This window comes from Acipenser ruthenus, chromosome 4 (genome assembly GCF_902713425.1).
Source record: "Acipenser ruthenus chromosome 4, fAciRut3.2 maternal haplotype, whole genome shotgun sequence".
NCBI lineage: Eukaryota > Metazoa > Chordata > Actinopteri > Acipenseriformes > Acipenseridae > Acipenser > Acipenser ruthenus.
The window spans coordinates 41,592,175-41,615,740 of NC_081192.1; the positions used below are offsets into that span (position 1 = coordinate 41,592,175).

At 37.1% G+C, this 23,566-nt stretch overlaps 1 protein-coding gene across 2 annotated transcripts in view; it reads left to right on the forward strand.

The window, feature by feature from the left end:
* Positions 1 to 19,316, forward strand: part of LOC117400350 (CUB and sushi domain-containing protein 3) — a 524,933-nt gene extending 505,617 nt beyond the window's left edge. For both annotated transcript variants that reach the window (XM_059022384.1, XM_034000180.3), the window contains exons 64-70: positions 2,842 to 3,021; positions 3,131 to 3,196; positions 5,462 to 5,620; positions 10,084 to 10,196; positions 10,547 to 10,634; positions 16,189 to 16,324; positions 17,266 to 19,316. In XM_059022384.1, coding sequence (XP_058878367.1) covers positions 2,842 to 3,021; positions 3,131 to 3,196; positions 5,462 to 5,620; positions 10,084 to 10,196; positions 10,547 to 10,634; positions 16,189 to 16,324; positions 17,266 to 17,425 — 902 coding nt within the window. In that variant the 3' untranslated portion in view covers positions 17,426 to 19,316. The remainder of the gene's footprint in view (positions 1 to 2,841; positions 3,022 to 3,130; positions 3,197 to 5,461; positions 5,621 to 10,083; positions 10,197 to 10,546; positions 10,635 to 16,188; positions 16,325 to 17,265) is intronic.
* The last annotated feature ends 4,250 nt before the right edge of the window (positions 19,317 to 23,566 follow it).

Genomic DNA, 23,566 nt, shown 5'->3' on the forward strand with positions numbered 1-23,566 from the left:
GGGATAGATCTGAATGTACCAACAAATCTCTCAAATTAGAAGGTCTGCTGAAAGCTAAACGAGGGTGCTCTTTGAAGACCTTATGAAGCAAAGGATCTGAATCAATAATATACCAATGTTTCTTAATAATATCCCTAAAGTGGTGTCCCAAATTTGAGTCCTTCGTTACATATTGTACAGATTGTTCTTTGACCATTTTTTCTTTTGGTATTGGACTTTCTGATTGTGTGACGGAACTAAATCGATTGGCAGCACTACCTAGCCAGTCCTCTGTATAAACTCTCTCTTTTTATCTATCTCGTAAGATATCCACCTGTCGTGAATATCTGTCATCAGAACTACAGATCCTGCGTAATCTACTAAATTGGCTAATTGGTAGACGCCTCTTAAGTGGTTCAGGATGGAAGCAATCAGCTCTCAATAAAGAATTTTGTTCAGTGGGTTTGCGATAGAGGTCCATGCTTAACCTGTTATCCTTTAAAATCAAAATATCCAGAAAATGCAATTATAACTGGTCAAATTCTAATGTAAAGTTCAAATGTTCACTAACACTATTTAAATATGCATGAGAATTTACTAATTGTGCCTGAGTACCCGTCCAAATAAAAAATATGTCATCGATGTAACAAAGCCAAGTAAAGATGTAAAGTCTTATGTAATGTGAAAAAGGGTTACACACAGGATCATTATTATTTTTATTATTATTTTATTTCTTAGCAGACGCCCTTATCCAGGGCAACTTACAATTGTTACAAGATATCACATTATTTTTACATACATTAACATCAAGGTCTTCAAATAGTCCCATATAAATTAGCGTAATTAGGTCCCATAGTGCTGCCCATAGCTGTTCCCTTAATTTGCAAATAATAATAATTCTTAAATAAAAAATAATTATAATCCAAAACTAATTCTGTCAATTCTTGAATACATTCAATAGTAGGTAAATTGTCCATTTTTTAAGAAAAAAACTCGAAAACAATTGCTTCTATACCCCCTTGTTTTCGTGTATTGGTGTATAAGCTCACCACATCGAGCGTCGCTAATAAGCAATCAGCTTCAGTGTCTTTATAGTCTTCGACATATTGATCATATCTAATGTAAACTGGACTGTAGGATCAGTCAAAAGTTTTGTATAATATATGTCATCATTAAATTTTGTCTAATCACTTCAAATTCATAATCTATTACATTCTGTATTACTATGGCACCCCCTTTGTCAGCAGATTTGATACACTATGGAAATATAATTTTTTAATTCCATGATCACTTCCTTCTCCCCTTTTAACAAATTATTAAATGTCTTATATTGTCTTTTTTTGCTGAGAGTGGAAGTTATATCTCTTTGTACTTTGTATTATTTCTTCAACCATTCACCAGAGTTTTCACTATTAGAGGCTGACAAAGGAGGTGTCAAAACCATACCAGAATTGCTAGAAAAAATCTCCTTTAACCTTAATTTCCGAAAAAAAAACCTTTTGCAAATCCATAATTGTGTCAAAATCATGACGAAACAAAAGATAAAAGATTGCAGACGAAACAAAAGATAAACCTTTACTTAATAAACTCAATTGAAGATCTGACAGTGACTTACTAGAAAGGTTAACCACATTCAATGTCTCTGGCTGCGTGTCCAAGGTCTGTGCTGGATGTTTCTTTCTCCCCCTCCTGCATTTCTTCTTTGTCGGTGGCCCGGATCGACTGCATCCACCAAATTGTCCCCCCCCCAAAAAAACCCTGCCTCTGAGAGAAACGAATACTATCCGATCCGGTGTTAAAAAATGAAGAAGAGGACCATGTAGAGGGATTTGACTTTCTACGGAGCATGTTCCCCCTCTCCAAAAATAGACCTCCTTCTGTTTGTAGTCCTCAATGTCACGGTTAAATTGATTTATCTTATTGCTTTTAGTTCCATTTCCAGTTTGTTGTTAGTTTCCTTCAAATCCCAATGAAAAGAGGATAATTTGTCTGTATCCTCAAGTTGTTCAGTGAGTTTTTTGTCACTTGTTCAATTTCAATGCGTGTAGTCTTTAATTGTTCTTTAGTCCCTGGATCACGAGAGCCATCAAATCAAAAGAACATTTATTGATGATTTCACACCACTTGTCACAAAATTGTTAATTCTCTCTCCCAATAGTTGGAGCTTTTTGAATACGCAGGACACGTGGAATTCTCTTGTTCCTCAAGTAATTGCTTAGGGTCATGACATGTAGAAAAGACCGCAACTCATGATTCATCAGATTTTTCAATGTTCTACTTTGTCCACATCCATCTAGGTCCTGATCTTGGTCCATTATCTCGAGGACGGTTCCAAAGTTGATCTAATTAGGAGTCACAAAGCAGAGTGTTGTATATAGAGGATAAAGTCAGAAATCAAATCTGTTTATACGCACATCCATTGATCAAAAAGGCTCAGGTCACGAATTAGTCAAAACAAGTAAAAAGATAGAATGCCCGCACACTTATGAAGCTCCACATCTTTTATTTAGTTTAAAAACACCATGCCATCAGGTAAAATCAACTTTCGATCTACAAAAGATCTTCATCAAGATATGAGATAATGTTGCAGCAAGCTTGTCTTAAATAGACCATTAATTGACATCCATTAGATACAGGTGAGCAAACACTTTTCCCTTTTACCACTTTTGTCTTTATCAGTACATTTGTACACCTTACATGTGCTTTTACAGGTCTATCTATCTATCTATCTATCTATCTATCTATCTATCTATCTGTCTGTCTATCTATCTATCTATCTATATCAGACTTGTAGGACTCAAGTTTTACTTTTTTTCTTTATATTAAAGTACATTAATGATACATATGTTACATATTTTACAGCTCACACATGCAAGCAGCCAGAGAGTCCACCTCATGTTAATGTGGTTGGAATGGACCTGCCCTCAATCGGATACGCACTGCTTTATTCTTGTCAGCCTGGCTTTTTTCTATCAGGGGGATCAGAGCACAGGGTCTGCAAGTCAGATGGCACTTGGACTGGGAAAATGCCTGTGTGTCAAGGTAATAACAAAATCTGTTAAAGCCACTGTAATTCATTGTTGCATATTTTTTTGTTAAACTACACATTTAGGCAGTTTCTTTTTATAAACATACATTTTTACTTTCACAGTGGGCTCCAAATTATCAGAGAGAACCAACAAACCTGTGGCAGGGACTCCGAGTCCTAAGTTAAATGGTAGGAATTTCTTCTTCTTCTTTTTCTTTTTCTTCTTGTCTTTTCTGGTTACTCAGACAAGCTTTGCATTTGATCTCAAATTTGCCATCGGGCTGGTTGTACTAAAGGGATCCGATCCTGGATCCAGGATCAGATCTTGATCCTGTGAAGTGTTGAGTTGTACTAAAAGGATCAGCGCTTATCCCAAGTTCAGTTTTGGCTCAAGATCTGATCCAGTTCCGATCTTATTTCAGAGTAGGATCAGAGTCAAATTAAAGCTTGATCTATTTTATTTTTATTTTTTAAATAAATGGAGGGACTTCATCTACAAAAGCTTATTCGTAGACTGTACGATGAGAGTGTGTATTCTGTGATCGGCAAAAGCCTTGTAGCGTTTTTCAAATAAATCAATAAATGTATTGGCTAATTTAAAATATAGTAAACTGTAACAGGATAAAACAGGATATCCCTTATTTTTTGTCTGCATGCTATATGTTTGCATCACGTTCCTCTTGCAGATTAGGCCTATTATAATAATTTTCATGAACAAAAAAAACATCCACTTGGTACAATTTCAATACACACCGGTACGTGTAATGTGTTCACAAATTGTACTTGCATTATCATTGTATTGATTTTAATGAATGGCTAATAGTTTACTTCTATCTAAAAAACCTTGTAAGGGTGTGTTCACACTGGGTCCATTTAGAGAGTTTGGCCCGCACTTGGTACGTTTGTTCACAGTGGGGGGAGCCAGGCTACCTGTAGAGATGTCGCCTGACTTCTTGGAGAGCTGCCCACCGTTGGGACCAAGCCCTCGGCAGAACGAGGTCACCGCTGCAGATTATGAGAGGGCTGCGTCGTGATGTGGCTAATTCCAAGGGCTGGGTGCTCGGCACCCTCAGGGACATATAGTTAGTAAAGATTTCAAACATATAAGAGAAGGCCCGCCATTTGTTAAGGCCCGACATATAGAAGGGGGTCCCTGCCGCTTAGGGGACCAGACACACAGGGGAGATCCCCTGCACATAAATAGAGGCTGGAGAAGAAAGAAAGTGGACTCTGACTCATTGAGAGCTACACTCGATGAGGTGAATTATAGACTTCCGAAGCTGGGGTGGAGATGCACCCCCAGAGAGCCTGAAACAAGAAGATTGCCTCAAGTTACAAAGGCAGAGCTCCTTCTTCGAGGTTAGCTAAAATAAGCGTAGATCCTCGGCTTGCGAGGGGAGCGATAGCGCATGAGATTCTACAGGTTTGGTTTGGCCGGGGGTCCCCTCTGACTAACTGAGAGAACCTCCCTCGCTAGGTAAAGGAAGCGTAGCTTGCACAAAGGTTGGGGAAGTGTGACTCACGAACCCCCCAAAAGGATGGACCCCCTCACTAACCCCCCAAAAGGATGGACCCCCTCGGCTCCCTGCTAAAGATTCCTACGAGTACAGACAAACAAAAAGAACCACCAATGCATATACAAAGAAAGAAAGAAATACATTTAACAGAACAGAGAAGGTTAGTAACTGGCTCCCTACTAACTATGTGAAAACCCTCCGCTCAGTGGAAAGGAAAAAAAAACAACATTCTTTTTGGGGGGAAAACCTTTGGTGGTCCTGGCGGAAGGGTCGTCCCCACTCTGGACATACTAGCAATAGACTTGTGCAGAAGATATCTCAGATGGGGAAGAACGTGTGTATGATTCAACTGCTGATGCGGTCCAGCGTCCCATATTTTTTATTAGATGCTGGTTAATCTTTGCTCTTGCAGCTGATGTGGCTGCCCCGATTCTGAATGAATGAGGAATATAGAATTATAGTATAGTCCTGCTCTGGAAACCAATGTGGACAGATGAGTTGTGAACCAATGTCTGGATATAACAGTCCGGCTTGAATTGATGAAGAGGGGGTCAGAATTTGAAATAGGTTTGCGTTCTGCGATATATTTCTGCATGGAAGCATATGGGCATAGAGGAGAGTAAACTTTTGATAGCTGAATGAATTGACCTTGCCAGAGCTGATCCATTTTGGAAATGCGCAGAAAGAGGATAAAGTGGGAATCTGAGATGAGTGTGAGATCACTGCAGCGAATACCCAGCATAGGAAAACTGGCAATAGAAGGAACAGCATATTCTGAGTTTACAGGTAGGTCAATACAGAAATACAGGCACAAACTAAAATAAAAATCTGCACCCTGGGAAGTAACACAGTACGGAAACAGAATAATTTGTCATGAACACTGAAAGGTCTTATTGTTATTATTATTATTAATATTAGTTTTTTGTTTTTTTTGTAGTTCCTGATGATGTATTTGCTCCTAATTACATCTGGAAAGGCTCCTACAACTATAAAGGAAAGAAGCAACCAATGACTTTAACTGTCACAAGCTTCAACACCTCCACTGGTAGAGTTAATGCAACTTTAACAAACAGTAACATGGAACTGCTACTGTCAGGTATGTTTGTTTTTTTTCTGTTGTTTACCTTATGTTAGTATATAGGTTAATGTATATGTAGCATTTTCTTTATTTAATAGTTCAACTTTTGGCATGTGGAGATGTACAGGCAGTTTCTTGTCCCAGAACTGTAATAGATTAGGGACTGGTCACACACAACACATCCTGGTTGCTTTCCTGCGATCCTGGGTTGCCAGGTCTGCTGGGACATATTCTGCAACATGATGCCGTGATCAGTTTGGTGGCAAGTCTCTTTAATGAACCCAGAGAATATTCCATGTGATGAGGTCTGCATATGGGCCTCTCCAGCAAATCTAACTGCCTGGCAGTTTGGCCTCCAGCCATTGCCAAACAACTTAGTGTAGCCCTGAGACATCCTGTAGACTAGAGAGAGATGTGTTGTTTTTCTTTGTGTCTGTCATTGTGCCAGAATACAGTATACAGTAGTAAGGGAGTTGCTGCTATCTATGTAAGTAAAAATAACTAAACTAACCAACAAAAAAAAAAACATGACCTCCCACAGGATGCATGTACAGTAACGACTGTTTATTTACTACTGCAAATGTAGTTGGTGTTTTAGTTCATGATAAACAGGATAATTTTTCATAGTTCTAGCCTTGTTTTAGCAGTGTGATTGCTTCCCTTTCAGTATTTCCAATCTGACAAAAAATAAAAGATGCAGCAGTCATATCCTGTAATAACACCTGCTACAACCACTGTAGGGTTAATGGAATAATATCCATCAGGTGATATAGTTTTAAAGGAATGCAGAAGGATATAGCCTAATAGCCTAAACAGACCTGTGATTAATACATTTTGACTGTTGACAAAAAAATCCACAGTGTACACATGACCTTAAAATGATATTCATGCATTGTAAATTATCTCGAAAGAAATTCCTAGTATTTAATTTGTCTTCTCAGTCTACCTACATCAAAGCATTCAGACTATGCAGACATGATCTGAATTCACTAAATTAATCTGTTCTTGAAAATAAGTGAGCTGACCTTTTCTAATGGAACACGAAATTATGCATGAAGCATACTTAAGCACTAGAACCCGAAGAATAGGGCTTTAGCGTCCGGTAAGTCCCATCTTGTGTCGTTAAATGTTCCGTGCCGAAGGCAAGGTCATTAAGATAATGAGAAGTCCTTACCAGACGGTAGAGCCCTCTTATTGCTATTAGAAAATTGATACATTAAAAAAAAAAAAAATACATTTTCAATTTTTCTGTTTGTTTGGGTTTTTTTGTGATTTTTATGCAGGACTAGTTGTTTTTGTTGCTAATGAACACAAATTCCATGAGTAATGAGGTTTGCTCATAATTCCATCTGTGGTCTGGTAGCCTTCAGGCTTCATTATTACCAGGGAGCAATAGACTGCACACATGTGCCGCTAACCCCTCCAGCTCATTCTGAGCTTCTGTACAGGAACAGGAAACACTAGGTTCTATTAATGTGCAGGTGGTTTGTAATTGTGCAATATTTAGCACTGCACCACTGACTAACTTTAAGAAAAATGGACAGCATACATTTGGCTTATAGGCTTCTCATGATAATACAAATTAGTTGTATAATGCAAAATTTGTTGCTGGTCCTTTGAAATTCGTATTAATAAGAATTGACTGTCCTCCTGTAAGTATCATAACTTGTCAATGCGGCACCATTATATATTTTGTGTTAATTGTCTAGGCTGCCAAGTTAATAATAATAATAATTAAAACAGAAATGCTAAAAAAAAAAAATTCAATTTAAATTAATCTTTTATTCACATTACACCAATGTGTGCAATGCAGCCGCATGATTTATTTAGTGTTACCGTACCAGTAGCCTACAGGCTAAAGTAAAAAGAAAGTGTGCTAGGTGTTCATTTGATTTTACTACTGTACTGTATACTGCAGACATACTGTACAGATTTATAAATGTTTTCAGAATGTAATGTGTAGCCTACCCAAAACACATTAGTGTTATTTCAGTGCAATGGTTTATACATTTAATGTTAACCTATTAATGTTGTTTGGGGGGTGGAGCTAGGCCCCCTGCGCCCTATCATCTTCTCCCATCAATCAGTGTGGAGTAGTGGTTAGGACTCTTGACCGGAGGGTTGTGGGTTCAATCCCAGGTGGGGGGACACTGCTGCTGTACCCTTGAGCAAGGTACTTTTAACTAGATTGCTCCAGAAAAAAAACTCAACTGTATAAATGGGTAATTGTATGTAAACATAATGTGATATCTTGTAACAATTGTAAGTCGCCCTGGATAAGGGTGTCTGCTAAGAAATAAATAATAATAATAATAATATTTAACCCTTTGCGGTCCATTTATTAAATGCGCGCCAGGCACGCCAGGTCTAATTTATTTTCACACACGCAGTTAATTTTAGATACGCTGTTTAAAAGTATTTTTTTCCACAGTCAAACGGGTTTAAATGGCCCTGCATATCAACAAAGCACTCACTAGGCATCTCCAGCCCCGCCCCACCCTTTCGTTCGCTATAGCTTTCACCTATGTAAGAAATAAATAATAATAATAATGATAGTCGTACATACCGATCAATCATCTCCTGATCACTCGTTTTATCACCAAACTCCTCAATAATGTGATCCAAGTCATTATTTTATTACTATAACATCTCAAAAAAGCTCTGCAAATGTCCGTGTTCTCTGTGCGCTGATTCACAGGCAGCCAGCTTGTTTACTTACGACCGCCCCGTTATCTGATACCAGGGCCATGTATGACTATTCATGAGATACGCCTTTTTTTTTTCGACTTGTCTCGGCTCCTGTCGTTCCCACTCGGCCATTGAATGGTTGGAGAAAAAACGACTAGAGACCTTTTTTTGCGTCTTTTTGATGACCGAAAAGGGAAAATTGCAATGTCGGACCGCAAATGGTTAAATATGCTCACAAAGCATGAAATGTGGGAGTGCAGAAATAAAGGAGATATATTGCATTATACCTAAAAGTCCCGGGAGCAATCACATCGACGGCCACACATAAAAAAAATTGTATTTTGATTATACAGAACGGTATTCTAGTTTATTATTTTTATTTACCAATCCGCAATGTTTTAGCTGTAATTAGATTAGTCTGTACTCTCTGCCTGAGTGAATGACTGACAGTCTATTGTTTTCAATCAGCCTTTTGAAAGGCTGGCACCCTCTTGCCAGCTGCGCTGCTTTGGTCAGTCAATTAGCATCGGGATGTGAAAATAAATACCAGAGACTGTGGAGTTTTACAACGCAACAAAATATGGAGTTGATGTTTTGGATCAGATGGCATGGAAGTATTCTGTGAAAGCTGGCTCTGGACGGTGGCCTGTTCAGGTGTTTTACAATGTATTGGACCTAGCAGCCATCAACTCCCAGGTACTTTACAAGAATGCACAGAGAAAAATTTACCAAGGAGAGAATATATTTTGCAGTTAGCTAAAGCTGGCAACCCCACTGAGAGCCGCAAGAGACGCCAATACCAGGTTGGCAAGTGCAATAAAAATAAAACTTTGGACAGCTGTTCCCTGTGCAAAAAGGCAGCGTGGAGAAGCACATTATCTGTGTTGACTGTGAACAGCCTTAGACTTAAAGTAAAGGAATACCCCTTTGTTGAAAAAAAGAAAAATAAATTCGATTTTTTTTTATAACTTCTTGTGCTGTGCACCTCTGTAAAAAGTTGTTCAGTTGCTTTTTCTCATCTGATAATAAACTGATTGCTGTTGAAAAGTAAAAAGTGTATTGCTATTGTTTGTTTGAACTGGTGTTTGTTCAGATGTTTTTTTTTGTTTTGATTTGTAAAATAAATGTTCATATATATATATATATATATATATATATATATATATATATATGCTTCATTTTTCAGATATTTATGTGACGTACTCAATAAAAAAAAATAAAAAAAACATCTGACTGTTTCTCCTTTCATTATACTATTTTGAATACAGCTGTCAGAAAGACTGCTGTGGTGCTTCTAGGTATGAGTATATCTTCTAGTGTTAACAATTAATTTTTTTTGTCACTATTATTATTACTTATTATTATTTGTTTATTTAGCAGACGCCTTTATCCAAGGCGACTTACAGTGACTAGGGTGTGTGAACAGTGCAACAGCTGCAGAGTCACTTACAATTATATCCCACCCGAAAGACGGAGCACAAGGAGGTTAAGTGACTTGCTCAGGGTCACACAATGAGTCAGTGGCTGAGGTGGGATTTGAACCGGGGACCTCCTGGTCACAAGCCCTTTTCTTTAACCACTGGACCACACAGCCTCCACTAGAATTTGAAAACCTATTACTGCATCTAAAATCCACAGCTCTTCTTCAAATATACCCAACAGTCACAGCAGCACATATATGGGGTCATCGTTGATCAAAGAAACATGGACTTTCTATATATATATGTTGTATGTTTGTGCTATGACTGACCCATCTTAGTAAACCGCCCCTAATGGTCTAATTTATCACACAGGAGTTTATAAAAGCCAAGAAGCGCGACTGATGTTGCTAATGTTCCACGCAAAAGCATCTGCTCATTCTTCCTTGAGCAAGATCAAAGAAGAAAAATGGTCCATGGATGGTTTTGTAAGTAGATCTAAATTGACTAAAGATGGAATACTTTTGGTTTTAAAACAGATGTATGCTGTAAAAGTAGGCATGTTCCCATGAGAATTGTGAATTAGATTCAAATAATGTAGTTTTGCTTATACAGTGTATTGATCTAATTGCTGAATACATCAAATGTACAAGAAGTCTGCAATGAAAGAAAAAAAGAATTGGCAATAAAATAATGTATAACACCAAATCGCCAGCAAATAGTGACAGCAAGCTGCCATATTGGTTAACTACATACAGACTGGGATTCATATGTTTTACACTTTAATTATGCATTTTAATGTGTAGATGTATAACCCAGGGTTGAATTTTTTGTTTAGGTTTCTGCTGAACCTGATGGGGCAACATATGTCTTTCAAGGATTCGTACAGAGTAAAGACTATGGGCAGTTTGGACTTCAAAGAATAGGTATTATTACATCAAGTTTTTTTTATAACTATATATATATATATATATATATATATATATATATATATATATATATATATATATATATATATATATACTGTACACACACACACACACACACACACACACAAAAGAGAAGTAAAAGTATGAAATGTACATAAACCCATTGCTTATCAGTGTTCAGGACATTATACCTGCTACACCAGGGGCCGGTTGTACAAACAAGATCAAAAAACAGGATCGAATCTGGGCTCACTGGAGCCGGATCATGAAAAGGCGTTGTACTAAGCGGATCAGGATCAAGCTCCACTGATCCGAAATCTTGATCCGATCCTGGAGCTGCGCAGCCGTAACTAGGGAAACTGACCAATGAGAAGCGAATATGCGTGGTGCAGAGATTGAAGAATCCGAATGTCAGAAAATGAAGTGCATTTAATTTAAAGGACATGAATCAGAAGCAACTACTGTACATGTATAATTTAAAACTCCAGCGATTCTATTAAAACAGATAGAGTATATTAATACCAGTATCTGGTTTTGTTTTGTTTTTTAACTTCTAAAATGTTTTAATAAATCTTATCCTAAATCATGGCCGTGTGTATTTTCTGACAGACACACAGATATTTTACAGCGGTATAGCCTCCATACAGACAAACATCTAGCTGCAGTGTCGGTTCAGGGCAAATTATCAACACATTTTAAGCAAATGTAATCAAGTGCTGACAGACAGCAGCAACTGGAAAATGTCGCGGACAGGGGGAGATTGAGACTGTCAAAAGGTAAGCTTAAGTTATTGAGAAAAAAGGAATTGGGGGGGGGGAAATGATATGCATTTAAAAAAAAACTACAACGTTAAATCGAATTATTGATTTAATTGTAATCGATAACATGAGAACGCCAGTATTATTTTCTCAACACAGAAAACGTAGAAATAATATTTATGAAACCTCATTACGCAGTCGGGTCTATTTTTTCTGTAGCTATACGGCAAAAACAGAAATGTCAGATATAGCTAAACACAAACTAATATTGTACAAAGTTTTTTTTTTCTAATTGATATCTTAATACAGTACTGTTACAGCTACTTTTAAATGCATTGTTACTTACTGGTTTCTAAAACATTAAATCATCTGTTTCAATCTATGTTTAGTTCCTCACTTTTTCAAAAGTGGGATCAAGTTCTGATCCTGCTCAAAAGCAAGATCAGGTTTAAGCAATACACGCCGCTGTATTGCTTCATTACCATTGTTATTATTTACTGTTGTTTTGCCATCAGGCTATTGGATTTAAAAAAAACATTAAAAAACATTGCATCTGGATTATAATTGTCTGTTTATTGATCACCTGCACCTGCACACTGTTAACCACTTTGCCACAGACCCGTTGTGTGTTTTTTTTTCTATGCCTAGGTGGGCTCCAAACAAATGCATGTGAGCCAACCACATTACGACTTTCCTGAAACACAAGGGAACTAGTAGAACTTGTTCAACTTTGTCTTCCCCGACATACGTCTCCCGGTACAGTAGGTCTTCCTGTACTATGAATTGTTCTCCAGTATCCCTTTGCCTCACCTCTACTGGGATCCCGTTTACCTCTACCACCTCCAGGCATTTACTAGTGTCGGGTCACTTACCTGTTCTCTCCTAAACTGAGGGCAGGGTACATGCCATGGCTCAATTTCAATTGGCCCTGAGTTCTAGTGTCACATGAGTACTCCCTATCTCATCTAGAATATCCTGGGAGCTACACTGCATACTCACTCATTCTCCTACCATCACATTTTTTTGTCTAGGTTATGGGGCGCTCCAGGCCTGTTTAGCTTCCCTTTTTTCTTTTCAGTCTTTCTGACCTTGGTGTTACTTTCAAAAATTGCCAGGTCAGTAAACGGAAACAATTCTTCGAAGCTCTCTGGAGGCTCAATATCAGCCTTATTGCTTTTTTTGGTAGGGGGTTCCAATTTCCCTGGAATTTGGTAGCCTTGATAACACACCCACCTGGACATTGCTTTCTACCTTCACAAACTTTTGTGTGACCAAATGGCACTTCCCGAATTGGCAAGAGCTTGAGCGGGTTTTCCATTTACATAGACTGGTATCATATACTGATGGCCACCTATAGCAGCACCCACAATACCTGTTACCCCACAGTATTCAACCTCATGCACATTACACTCCATGGGTCCCTGATCATTTGGGCAATGCATTGCAATATGGTCATATTCATTACAATGGTAGCACTTATAATTCTGATATTGACTCTTGTAAGTACCCCCAGTATTGCCCGGCATACCCCCCTTTTCCCCCAGTCCCTTCACGGTCCGTGACCGCTCTTCAGCAACCCCTCCCCTCAGTTCGGTCTTACAGGAATTCAGGCTGTGGCATTGTTTTGGGTGAGGAGTCCGTACGTTGGTCCTAGAGGACCCAGTAATAGGGGTTTGGGCCAGTTCTTCTGCGTCGATCTGCCATTCAACAAGGGCCACGAAGTCGTCCAATGTAGCGGGGTCACCTTGCCCAATCCACTTAAGGTTAAATGGCAAGGCTTGCAGGAACCGCTGCATAACGAGAATCTCGATGACTCGTCCTGCCAAATTGATCTCCGGTTGAAGCCAAGGTTTTGCCAGGTGGACCAAGTCATACATCTGGGAGTGGGGGGCCCTCTCGGATTCGTATGCCCAAGCGTGGGACCGTTGTGCCCTCACAGCGTTTGTTATTCCTGCCGTCTCCAGGATCTCACCCTTGAGTTGGTCATAATCCTCGCCCACCGGGGTACCCAGATCATAATAAGCCTTTTGGGCGTCTCCAATAAGGAATGGAGCCAAGTTCCCAGCCCATTGGCTCTTAGGCCACCCTTCACTGGCTGTGATTCTCTCAAAAGCAAGCAGATAGGCTTCCACATCATCCTGCTGGGTCATCTTTGACAAGAGGTGACTGGGTCTCATTGGCGTTGGCCCACTCCTGTCATTTTACCAGATGGGATAACAGCTGCTGTGTAACTTCTTGTTGGGCCGCTAACTGTTGCTGTTGCTGCTGGTATTGTTGTTGCTGTTGTTGGCGTGCCCGGGTTGCCTCCTGTTGTACAGCTGTTTGTGCCACCAGCTGCCACGGTAATGCCAATGTGGCTTTTACAAGTTCTTCCTCATTCATTGTTGAAATAAGTTTTCCTGCAATTTCTCCTCCAAACATATAGGGGACGTCAGGTCCCACTTCTAACACCAAGTTGTGGAGAGGTGACGCTGGGTGTGGGAGTTACTGCAGTAATTTGCAGAAACTTTAAATTTGGTACAATTAACACTTAGTATCTTTCGAAGATACTAACTACACTTTTCCTTCACAAGCACTAGCTCACCATGGGACGACTAAGCCGTCAGAGTTGAAGTGAGACAACAACAAAAAAAGTTATTTGTTCACACAGAACAGAAATGGACACACAGACTTACAGGATGTCTTCACAGATCTTTTTGTGGATTTTCTTAACAATGAATTCTTTCTCTTTTTGCTCCAATTCTCACACACCTTCCTTCTCGCTTTTTCTCTCCCTGACTGGCTGTGCCTGTCCTCTTTTAAAGGGTAGCCAATTACCCAATTAAGTATCAATTGTCGACAGGTTTGTAGAAATTACTAGAACCATAAGGTCTAAATTGTGGGAGTCTGGAACCAACTCCCCAGTAATGTTGTTGAAGCTGCTTGATAAGATTCTGGGATCAATAAGTTACTAACAAACAAACGAGCAAGATGGGCCAAATGGCCTCCTCTCGTTTGTAACCTTTCTTATGTGCTTATGTTCTTACTTTATAGTCCCTACACTGACCCTAGTGGCTGCAGGAATACTTACCGGGCACATGGCCCTTTGCATCCTAAGGCTCACATAGTATCCTTGTATGTCACTGTTACAATATATAATCTTTTTTTTTTTTCACATGTTGTAAAACAAATATATTGCATGGTTCATTATGTGATAACCTAATGACACACAAGAGACACAGCATACATCGACATTGAATATAATAATAACAAGTAGTGCAACGATATGATAACCAAAATATGGGCAGCTATTGCAGACACTTAAGATGTGTTATTGCATTAGCTACTCACAGGGATGGGCACAAAAATAGTGTACATTTAATTATTTGTTACATGTTTCCATTAAGATTCCCTCATAGCACAAAATAGATGTGTTATTGTACTGTGTAAAAGATGTATTTTTTAAAACTACATCCTATTAATAGGTGCTTTGTTTTATTGTTACTCCTCCTTACTCAGCAAAGTGACCATCAGAATAGCTTCACTGTAACATGAACTTCAGTCAATGTAAACAAAGTGGGTCTGCTAAAAGATGTATGATTATTAACTCCAAATAAATTCATTTTCAAATAAAGGCTATAACTACTGTAATTATCGTTACAGAAGTACCTGTTCTTTTGTATTAAAATACTTTCCAGCAGTGGGATCCAATTATATGATCTTATAGACTGCAAGCAAATGGTTTATTTTAAAAGTATTTAGAAAATATAGTATAATGATGGTATGATGACATCAAAATTCTAGAAAAATAATATTCCATTCTGGGTGCCAGAGGTTGCTGTAAACATAACCATTGATAATTCATTTGTGAAAATATAACAATATACAATATTTTTTTCTTCAGATTCTTTGGAAAACAGTTAAAAAATGCTAAACAGTGAGTAATCCTTACTGAAAATGTGCAGTATAGAAATGCTTAAGCAATAACTATTATATTATCACAGATCTGAGGATGAAATAAGGGATTTCTATTATTTAGTTCACCATTATGTGTATACCCTCTCAGCCAACCAGAATGCAGACATTGTCACCATTGTGTTCTGTTTTACCTGGGTATTCCTGCGGACATCCCTGCATCTGAATATCAGATTCTGGGGCTACATGGCGGTGTCTGGCTGTCTATTCATCTATGTCTGTATGTCACACTAACATTTTTAAATAAATATCTGTAGAATAGCTTATCAAATTGTGATTAAAGATTCCAATGCTAATTCGTACTCTGTACTAATCTGTACATACTGCTGTTATATCCCTGACTACTAATAGGGCCAGAATTCACAGACAAGATCTCAGTAGTTAGTGCCTACAAACAAACAGAAATGTGAAACAAGCCTCCAAATGTACCCTTCCATATGCAACCATAGGTCTTCCAGTCAATTCCATTGCAGGAGTTTGTTTAAACCAAGTCTTTAACAGTGTAATTTATCTTCTTTTGTTATGTAAAGGAAAATGTATATTATAGTTCAAAGAAAACACATCTAATTAAATTTAATTGGGGGGGGGGGGGAGCAATCAATTCTGTAACAGAAACTAAAATGGAAAGTTGCTTCCAGATAATAACAAAAGAGCACTCAATGGGAAGATAAATTGTATTTCCATGCCTTATTATGAACCATTGTGCTTGGTCTTCATGATTTTTTTTAAGGAAGTAGCTTTATAAATAGAGTATTGTTATATGATCTGCTTAATTGTCTTGATTTAATATTGAATCACAGCAATTAATTTAGTAATCTTATATATTTTATTTCTTCAAGGTCTCAACTTGTCAGAGAGTAATAATTCTTCAAATCAGCCCCATGGTACAAATAGTAGCTCTGTGGCTATAGCAATCCTTGTGCCTTTTTTCGCCCTGATATTTGCAGGATTCGGATTTTATCTATACAAACAGAGGTATGTTTTTTTTTTTCTTTTATATATAACACTAGTATAACAGTTTATTACTATAGAAATGTTACTTATAGTAATTTTTCAAAAGCTAAAATCAAAGTTAAAATCAAATGGAAAATAATTGTTTGTTCTTTTGTGTCAGAGTGAAAGGAAAATATCTCCTCCAATGTTTATTTATAACTCATACACACGGATGTGTAATTTATTATAAAAATTGCAACCTACATTTTAATCAATGAAAAGATTGAGGCGCTTAAATATGTAAACAATATTTGCTGTAGAACTGTAGAGGAGAACTATAATAATTTATTCTAGATTTGTTTGTTGCGTCTGTTGGAAATGTTTCTTTTTTTAATTTACATAATAGGCATACTATACAGTATGTAATTGTACATTTTTAAATATGATGTCCAATATTTACTTCAGTACAATCTAGTACAAGTACTGTTGATGTTGGTAAGACATCACAACGTAGCTGCATACAGTATATAAGCCAATAAAGTATATTCTATGGGCACGGTTTATTGAGCCTACTGCTCCAATATGCCCTGTAGTAAATGATGTGGAACTAATTCTGGTGTCAAAAGTAGTACAAGTGTATAGTAGCAGGCCTGTGTCAGTTTTAGTTTAAAATAACATTTTACCAGAACCTACGGGAATACTCAAGCACCAAGCCATGTTGAGCCAACCGTAAAGGTTACACATCCTTTTGGCATATCTGCATAATAGAATACATGAATATATACATTACTCAAGCTTCTGGGCGTGCCTAGCCATTCTATTTGCCCGTTTTTTGATAAAATATTTTTAGAGGTGTGTTGGGAACTTACTGTAGCCCCCTAACCAGGACTCTTTTTAAATTGTAGTGTTGTACAATATGCCTAGTTAAAATAGTCAGAATGTTTGCTCCTGTATTAACATACTTTTTTCTTTTATTATCACAGGACTACGCCTAAAACAGAGTACACTGGGTGTTCAGTACACGAGAACAACAATGGTCAAGCAGCCTTTGAAAATCCGATGTACGACACAAGTGCAAAATCTGTAGAAGGGAAAGCTGTTCGATTTGATCCTAACCTTAACACAGTCTGCACAATGGTTTAATGAAGTTGGCTAAAAGGACAATATATCAAATATTTGTTGGATGCTTGCATTACCGGGTACTCCACCTCAAAATGGTGCACGTCCACTGATCTATTTAAAGCACACTTTTCAGGAACCAATTGGTCATGTGCATCCAGAAAATGAATCAAACAAAGGTGTTTTAGAAGACTGGTTTAAAAATGATCTTCATGGTCACTATGGAGAGTTCTACAGATTTATATCTGCACTCTAAGAGTGCTTGTTCACAGTTTATTTTGTCTTTTTTAAAGGGAAAATTGATCTTTAAAATCTACCTGCATATATTTGAGGAGCATTCACCACCTGTATTTTTGTGCTATATAATACCACTTGGGCTGGTTTGGGGTAAAAAGGCTATAAACAGAGTTATAAACTAAAGATGTTCGCTTAGATTTGAAAATAGATGCACAAAATTATGTAACATTAAGCTTCCTTATTTTCCTATTTGAATTTTTTTTAATTGTTATAAATTCTTTCATGTTTATTTTTCACACCAAATACGTTCATCATAACAAACAAAAAATTTTGTTTTGTATTTCATCACATTTTATGCATGGCATATCTTGCACATTCTACTAACAATTTTATAGTACAGAACTGATAAACAATCTTATACAGTATGTTTATTGGTTGCAAATGTTGGCTTAGTATATTTCTATGCCTAATAATCTTTGCATTACTGTTTTAAATTAAGATTTGTTGAACACTACCCCATTTTGAATATTTGTAATGAGCATTTTATTATTACCATAATTATATTTCCCTACTTTTAGATACATGCTTTCACATGACCTTATTTATAATAAAAGGTAGTGTATGTATTCTGCGTAAAGGCTATGACAAGGTGTAGTTATTTTTCACCAAAAAAAAAAAAAAAATTCTGTTTTAATCAGGATCTGTAGTTAATCTGTCCCTGGACTATCAGGAGATGCACCATTAAGAATCTCAACTATTTTTTATTACAATAGCATTGGCATCTGGCTGGTAGGGGTGGTTTTCACAATCAGTGTTATATGTGACAGGGTTTAACATCAGAATGTTAAAAGCATACACAATTATTTCATTTATAGTATAATTTAAGATAAATGTATGGATGTTTTGTTTAGTTATCGTTTAAGAAAGTAATGCGCTGATGTGAATAAATGATCACAGTGCCTTGTTAAAACAGACAGAGCAGACCGTGTTGCAATTATTTAATTAGAAAGTTGTTTGTTTAAACATTGTTATTGTGAACTGACAGTCCAGGTGACATTACATGCTGCAGGTACCATTACTCCATTGTTAAGCAATGCATTTAGTGATATCATTCTTAATGTCCGCCTTACTAGACTTTAAATTTACAAATAATTACATTATTTATACTGTCAATGTCTATGCGGAGAATTCATATATTATTCTCAGCTGGGTGAAAGGAATTGTTATGAATATGAGTACCATTTTACACAGTGCCTACCAAAAATCACAAAACCCAGGGTTGCTGCTCACTATTCATTGTTTTATGATTAATGATTAATGTATTCAGCTTCACAACATTTATGGTTTGCATATTTATACAGTTTTCTTATAAAATTGCTTTCACTTAACAAGGATGATGTTTGTGTTTCTGGTGTCTTATATATTTTACCCCTAGCTGTTCTTTATATAAATGACTGCAATAATTACAAATCACCCATAATGTCTTGGAATGAACACGTTCAATTGGATTAGAAAACTATTTGCAGTACAGCTGGGTACTCCTCTTATGTTAATGGATAAAAACAAAAAACTAAAAAAAAGATTATTTTGTAAAGAAATATATTTTTATGGAAAAAGAATTTGTAAAATGTATGACATCAATAATGTAAATTTTCAATGCAGTGTAAAATAAAAAAAAAAAGGCTAATTGCTTTTGTATTTTGGTGACCTTTATTTGCTATTTCCGACATGACCCCCCCCCCCCCCCCCCCCTCCCTCATCCCGCTGTAACACCATAATATGGAACCTGTTCATCATTGTGTGCTTACTATCTGATTAAAAACACAGTAGTAAGTACTGTAGTATAAAAAAGTGATGTGTAATGAAAACAGACTGGGATCACACAGGCAATAGAGATACTGTATTTCCACAACTCAAACCTGTTGTAAAGATGTAATTAAATATTTGCACACCCACCTTAGCATTGAATTTATTCTACCCCATATACAGTTTACAGGTACAGTAGTCTCCGTGTACAGGAACACCTCCTTAGAGAGCACTTTGCCTAAGGGAACACCCTTGTGGTGAAACTGATTTTTCCCATTATAAATGCACCGGCTAAAGGAACCGGAACTTCACTTAAAAGAACACCTTTTTGGGACTGATAGCAATTCGATCACAACTGATACAGTACTGTTTTGTAACCTGATAACTCATCATCATCAAACTTAAATTAAAATGGTGTATTCAGTCTTTTCAAAAGCAACTTGCCATCGTGAGAGTGTCTTGAGGCACACTGATTGGTTTAACAAATCTTTCCAGAACCGCCGTCATATCATTGCCTCGTTTTGTATTCTGATGTCCACAAGTGCACCTCATTGCTACAAAATGGCATGTAAACAAAACGGTGAAATGCGTCACTGTTTCTCTTGCTACACAAGCTGGAAATTGTTCAAGCTCTTGAAAAAAACTTGACTCAGACACGAGTCGCCAATACAATTTGGTGTTTTCCGTTCTGTTTAGTTGTTTCACCATTCTGTTAAATAATGTGCATGTCTTGTATATTGCTGCAGTTAGTTTATTAACGTTAGTTTGTCCGTTACTTTATTATTATAGTTTATTAACATACACAGTTATTCAGTTCATTTCATATGTTCATGCATGTGCGTCATGGCAAGTAATGCATATTTATTTATTGATTGATTCATATTGTGTCTGGTGGCTAACACCGCCTTAGAGAACACTTTGCTTGCTTGCCGAGGGGTGTTCTCTTAGCCGGACACTACTGCATTTGATTAAAAAAAAAAAAAAAGACCTGATTTTCACACTTGTTACATGAAGTTCACAATTCAGCAGATAATTTCTAATTAAAGGGCTTTTCTTGAATGACTAAACAAAGAAAGGCATCTTAGGACTGTTACTCAGTTTATTGATTTAGAATATCTATTGAAAATGTACATGTTACACCACTATGTTTAGTTTACGCACCCTAAATGGTTTTCAGTTGAAGGGCTGTTTTAGTATAATAAGACTGTTCTGTTCAGAATGACTTTTTGATTTACTCAAACAAGTATAAGATCATATTTAATCATATTTAAATAACACAATATGCAAATACCAGGTCATATGTGTAATACATAACGTAAGTTACACATTGTTGTATTCAGAATTTCATTTTTAGTAAATTACAATCCAAAACATATATTTATATACATTTTGATGGAATTAAAACTGTTTTGAAAATCTGAGATCATGTAACTTTTATTGGAGATTTTATTGTAGCTGTATAAACAGTTTTAAAGAGTCCGATAATTTACAACACAAAAATATAAGTAACATACACTTTAGGTTAGTCACAGCCTTTGAAGCTTAGACATTGTTTTCCAATGTTATCCTCCCCCCCCCCCCATACCCTTTATTTTCAAGCTTGAACCAAAGGGCTTCTACAAGATTTCTGAGCTTGCAGACAGTAGGGATTCAGGTGGCAGAAACAAGTAATCTGAAAAGAAGAAAAAAAAAACAGCCTCAGGCCCTAGCTGGAAGAACAGGAAGAAATAAAAAATAGAAAAGCCATCTGCCTTAATACTGATGTTTTTAATGAGCTTTTTGGGAAGAAACTGGAACAACTGTTTACTCCGATATTGAAAACTTACAAAAAATATCTAAAACAAAAGAGGCCACGACAAACCCTTATCAACATGCAGAGCGGGACCCATCGAACATCATTTTCATTGTAATTGTCAGTAACTTTTCTTTTGGTTTCAGAGACAGCTCTTTTACATATGGGGTTTGCCAAGTACATGGGTCATATCAATATCTGTTATGGTTATTAATTATTTAATATAGTTATCAGTGTCCGTGGCAGTGAATATGTCTAACGCACACACACACACGCAATTATATATAACTTCCATTTTGTTTGTCTGTGGCCAAGATGTTTTTTTTTTTTTTTTTTAAATGTCCGTCACCACTCGACATGGTGCCAACCCCTGATAATTACACCAGTTTCAGAAGTGCATTCTATGACACTGTGACAAGACGTGAGTGGTGCAGTGTACACAATTAATGCCCAGCCAGATGACTGCATGTACCTTCAATGCATGTTTTAACATATATATGGTATATGTCTTTCTCAGAATAATAAGTAATAGCAAAATTAGTTGTGTATTACTCATACTCGGAAAAATGACCATACTTGTTACGAATACCCCTTTGTATTCATTACACACCTCTACATTTCAAAGCTAGTACTAGGAATCTATCAATGTACAACAGCTACAGTGGGACAGTAACTAGCATTTATATCTCGATAGAACAGTAAAGGCTACAGATAGTTACGCTACATTTATAAATCTCTCTGCTCACAGTTGTATTTATTGTTTTAGTATAATGCAGCATGCCATATAATACCTTTAGGCGTGTGATTCTCATGTTATTCGCACCACCTATTGTGTCTTAATGCTTAGGGATGCACGTAGAGTATCAATTTAAAAAGTATTTTGTTTAGCTGTTGGAATGTATCTTTTATTTTAAATGCCAAATTCACAAGGCAGAAACTGGTAGTTTGTGTACTAATGGTCATTAGAAAGTGATTCAGTACTATCAGGCAATCAGTTTCTAGCTCTAGCAGGCTTCTATCAGACAGTATATTCCTGATCGAACGTCACAGCATCACTGTGAATAAAACTTAAAATCAAACCGTGCAAGTGCTGAATTTTTCTTTTTTTACTTGCCGTAATGAAAGTTCAGTTCACATCTACTGGACAGCAAATACTAAACAAAGAAAAATTGGTCCAACTAACCTGCTTGATTTTTTTGAGGATGCAACATTGACAATGGATACTTGCTCAGCATATGACATGGTTTATTTAGATTTCCACAAAGCTTTTGACAAAGTCCAGCATAAAAGATTAATTCTCAAATTGAATGCAGTAGGGATTCAAGGAAATGCATGCACATGGATTAGGGAGTGGTTAACATCTAGAAAACAGAAAGTACTGATTAGAGGAGAAACCTCAAAATGGAGAGAGGTAACCAGTGGTGTACCACAGGGATCAGTATTAGGTCCTCTGCTGTTCCTAATCTGCATTAATGACATAGATCCTGGTATAGTAAGCAAACACATTTGCAGATGACACAAAAATAGGAGGAGTGGCAAACACCGTTGCAGCAGTAAAGGTCATTCAAAATTATCTAGACAGCATTCAGAACTGGGCAGACACATGGCAAATGACATTTAATAGAGAAAAGTGTATGGTACTGCATGCAGGCAGCAAAAATGTGCATTATAAATATCATATGGGAGTACTGAAATTGAAGAAGGAATCTATGAAAAAGAGTTTATGTGGACTCAGAAATGTCTTCATCTAGACAATGTGGGGAAGCTATAAAAATGGCCAACAAGATGCTCGGATAAATAGTGAAAAGTGTTGAATTTAAATCAAGGGAAGTAATGTTAAAACTTTGCAATGGATTAGTAAGACCTCATCTAGAATATTGTGTTCAGTTCTGGTCAACTCACTACAAAAAGGATATTGCTGCTCTAGAAAGAGTGCAAAGAAGAGCGACCAGAATTATTCCAGGTTTAAAAGGCATGTCGTATGCAGACAGGCTAAACGAATTGAATCTATTCAGTCTTGAACAAAGAAGAATATGCGGTGATCTGATTCAAGTATTCAGAACTCTAAAAGGTATTGACAATGTCGACCCAAGTGACTTTTTCGACCTGAAAAAAGAAACAAGGACCAAGGGTCACAAATAGAGATTAAATAAAGGGGCATTCAGAACAGAAAATAGGAGGCACTTTTTTACACAGAGAATTATGAGGGTCTGGAACCAACTCTCCAGTAATGTTGTTGAAGCTGACACCCTGGGATCCTTAAAGAAGCTGCTTGATGAGAGTCTGGGATCAATAAGCTTCTAACAACCAAACGAGCAAGATGGGCCAAT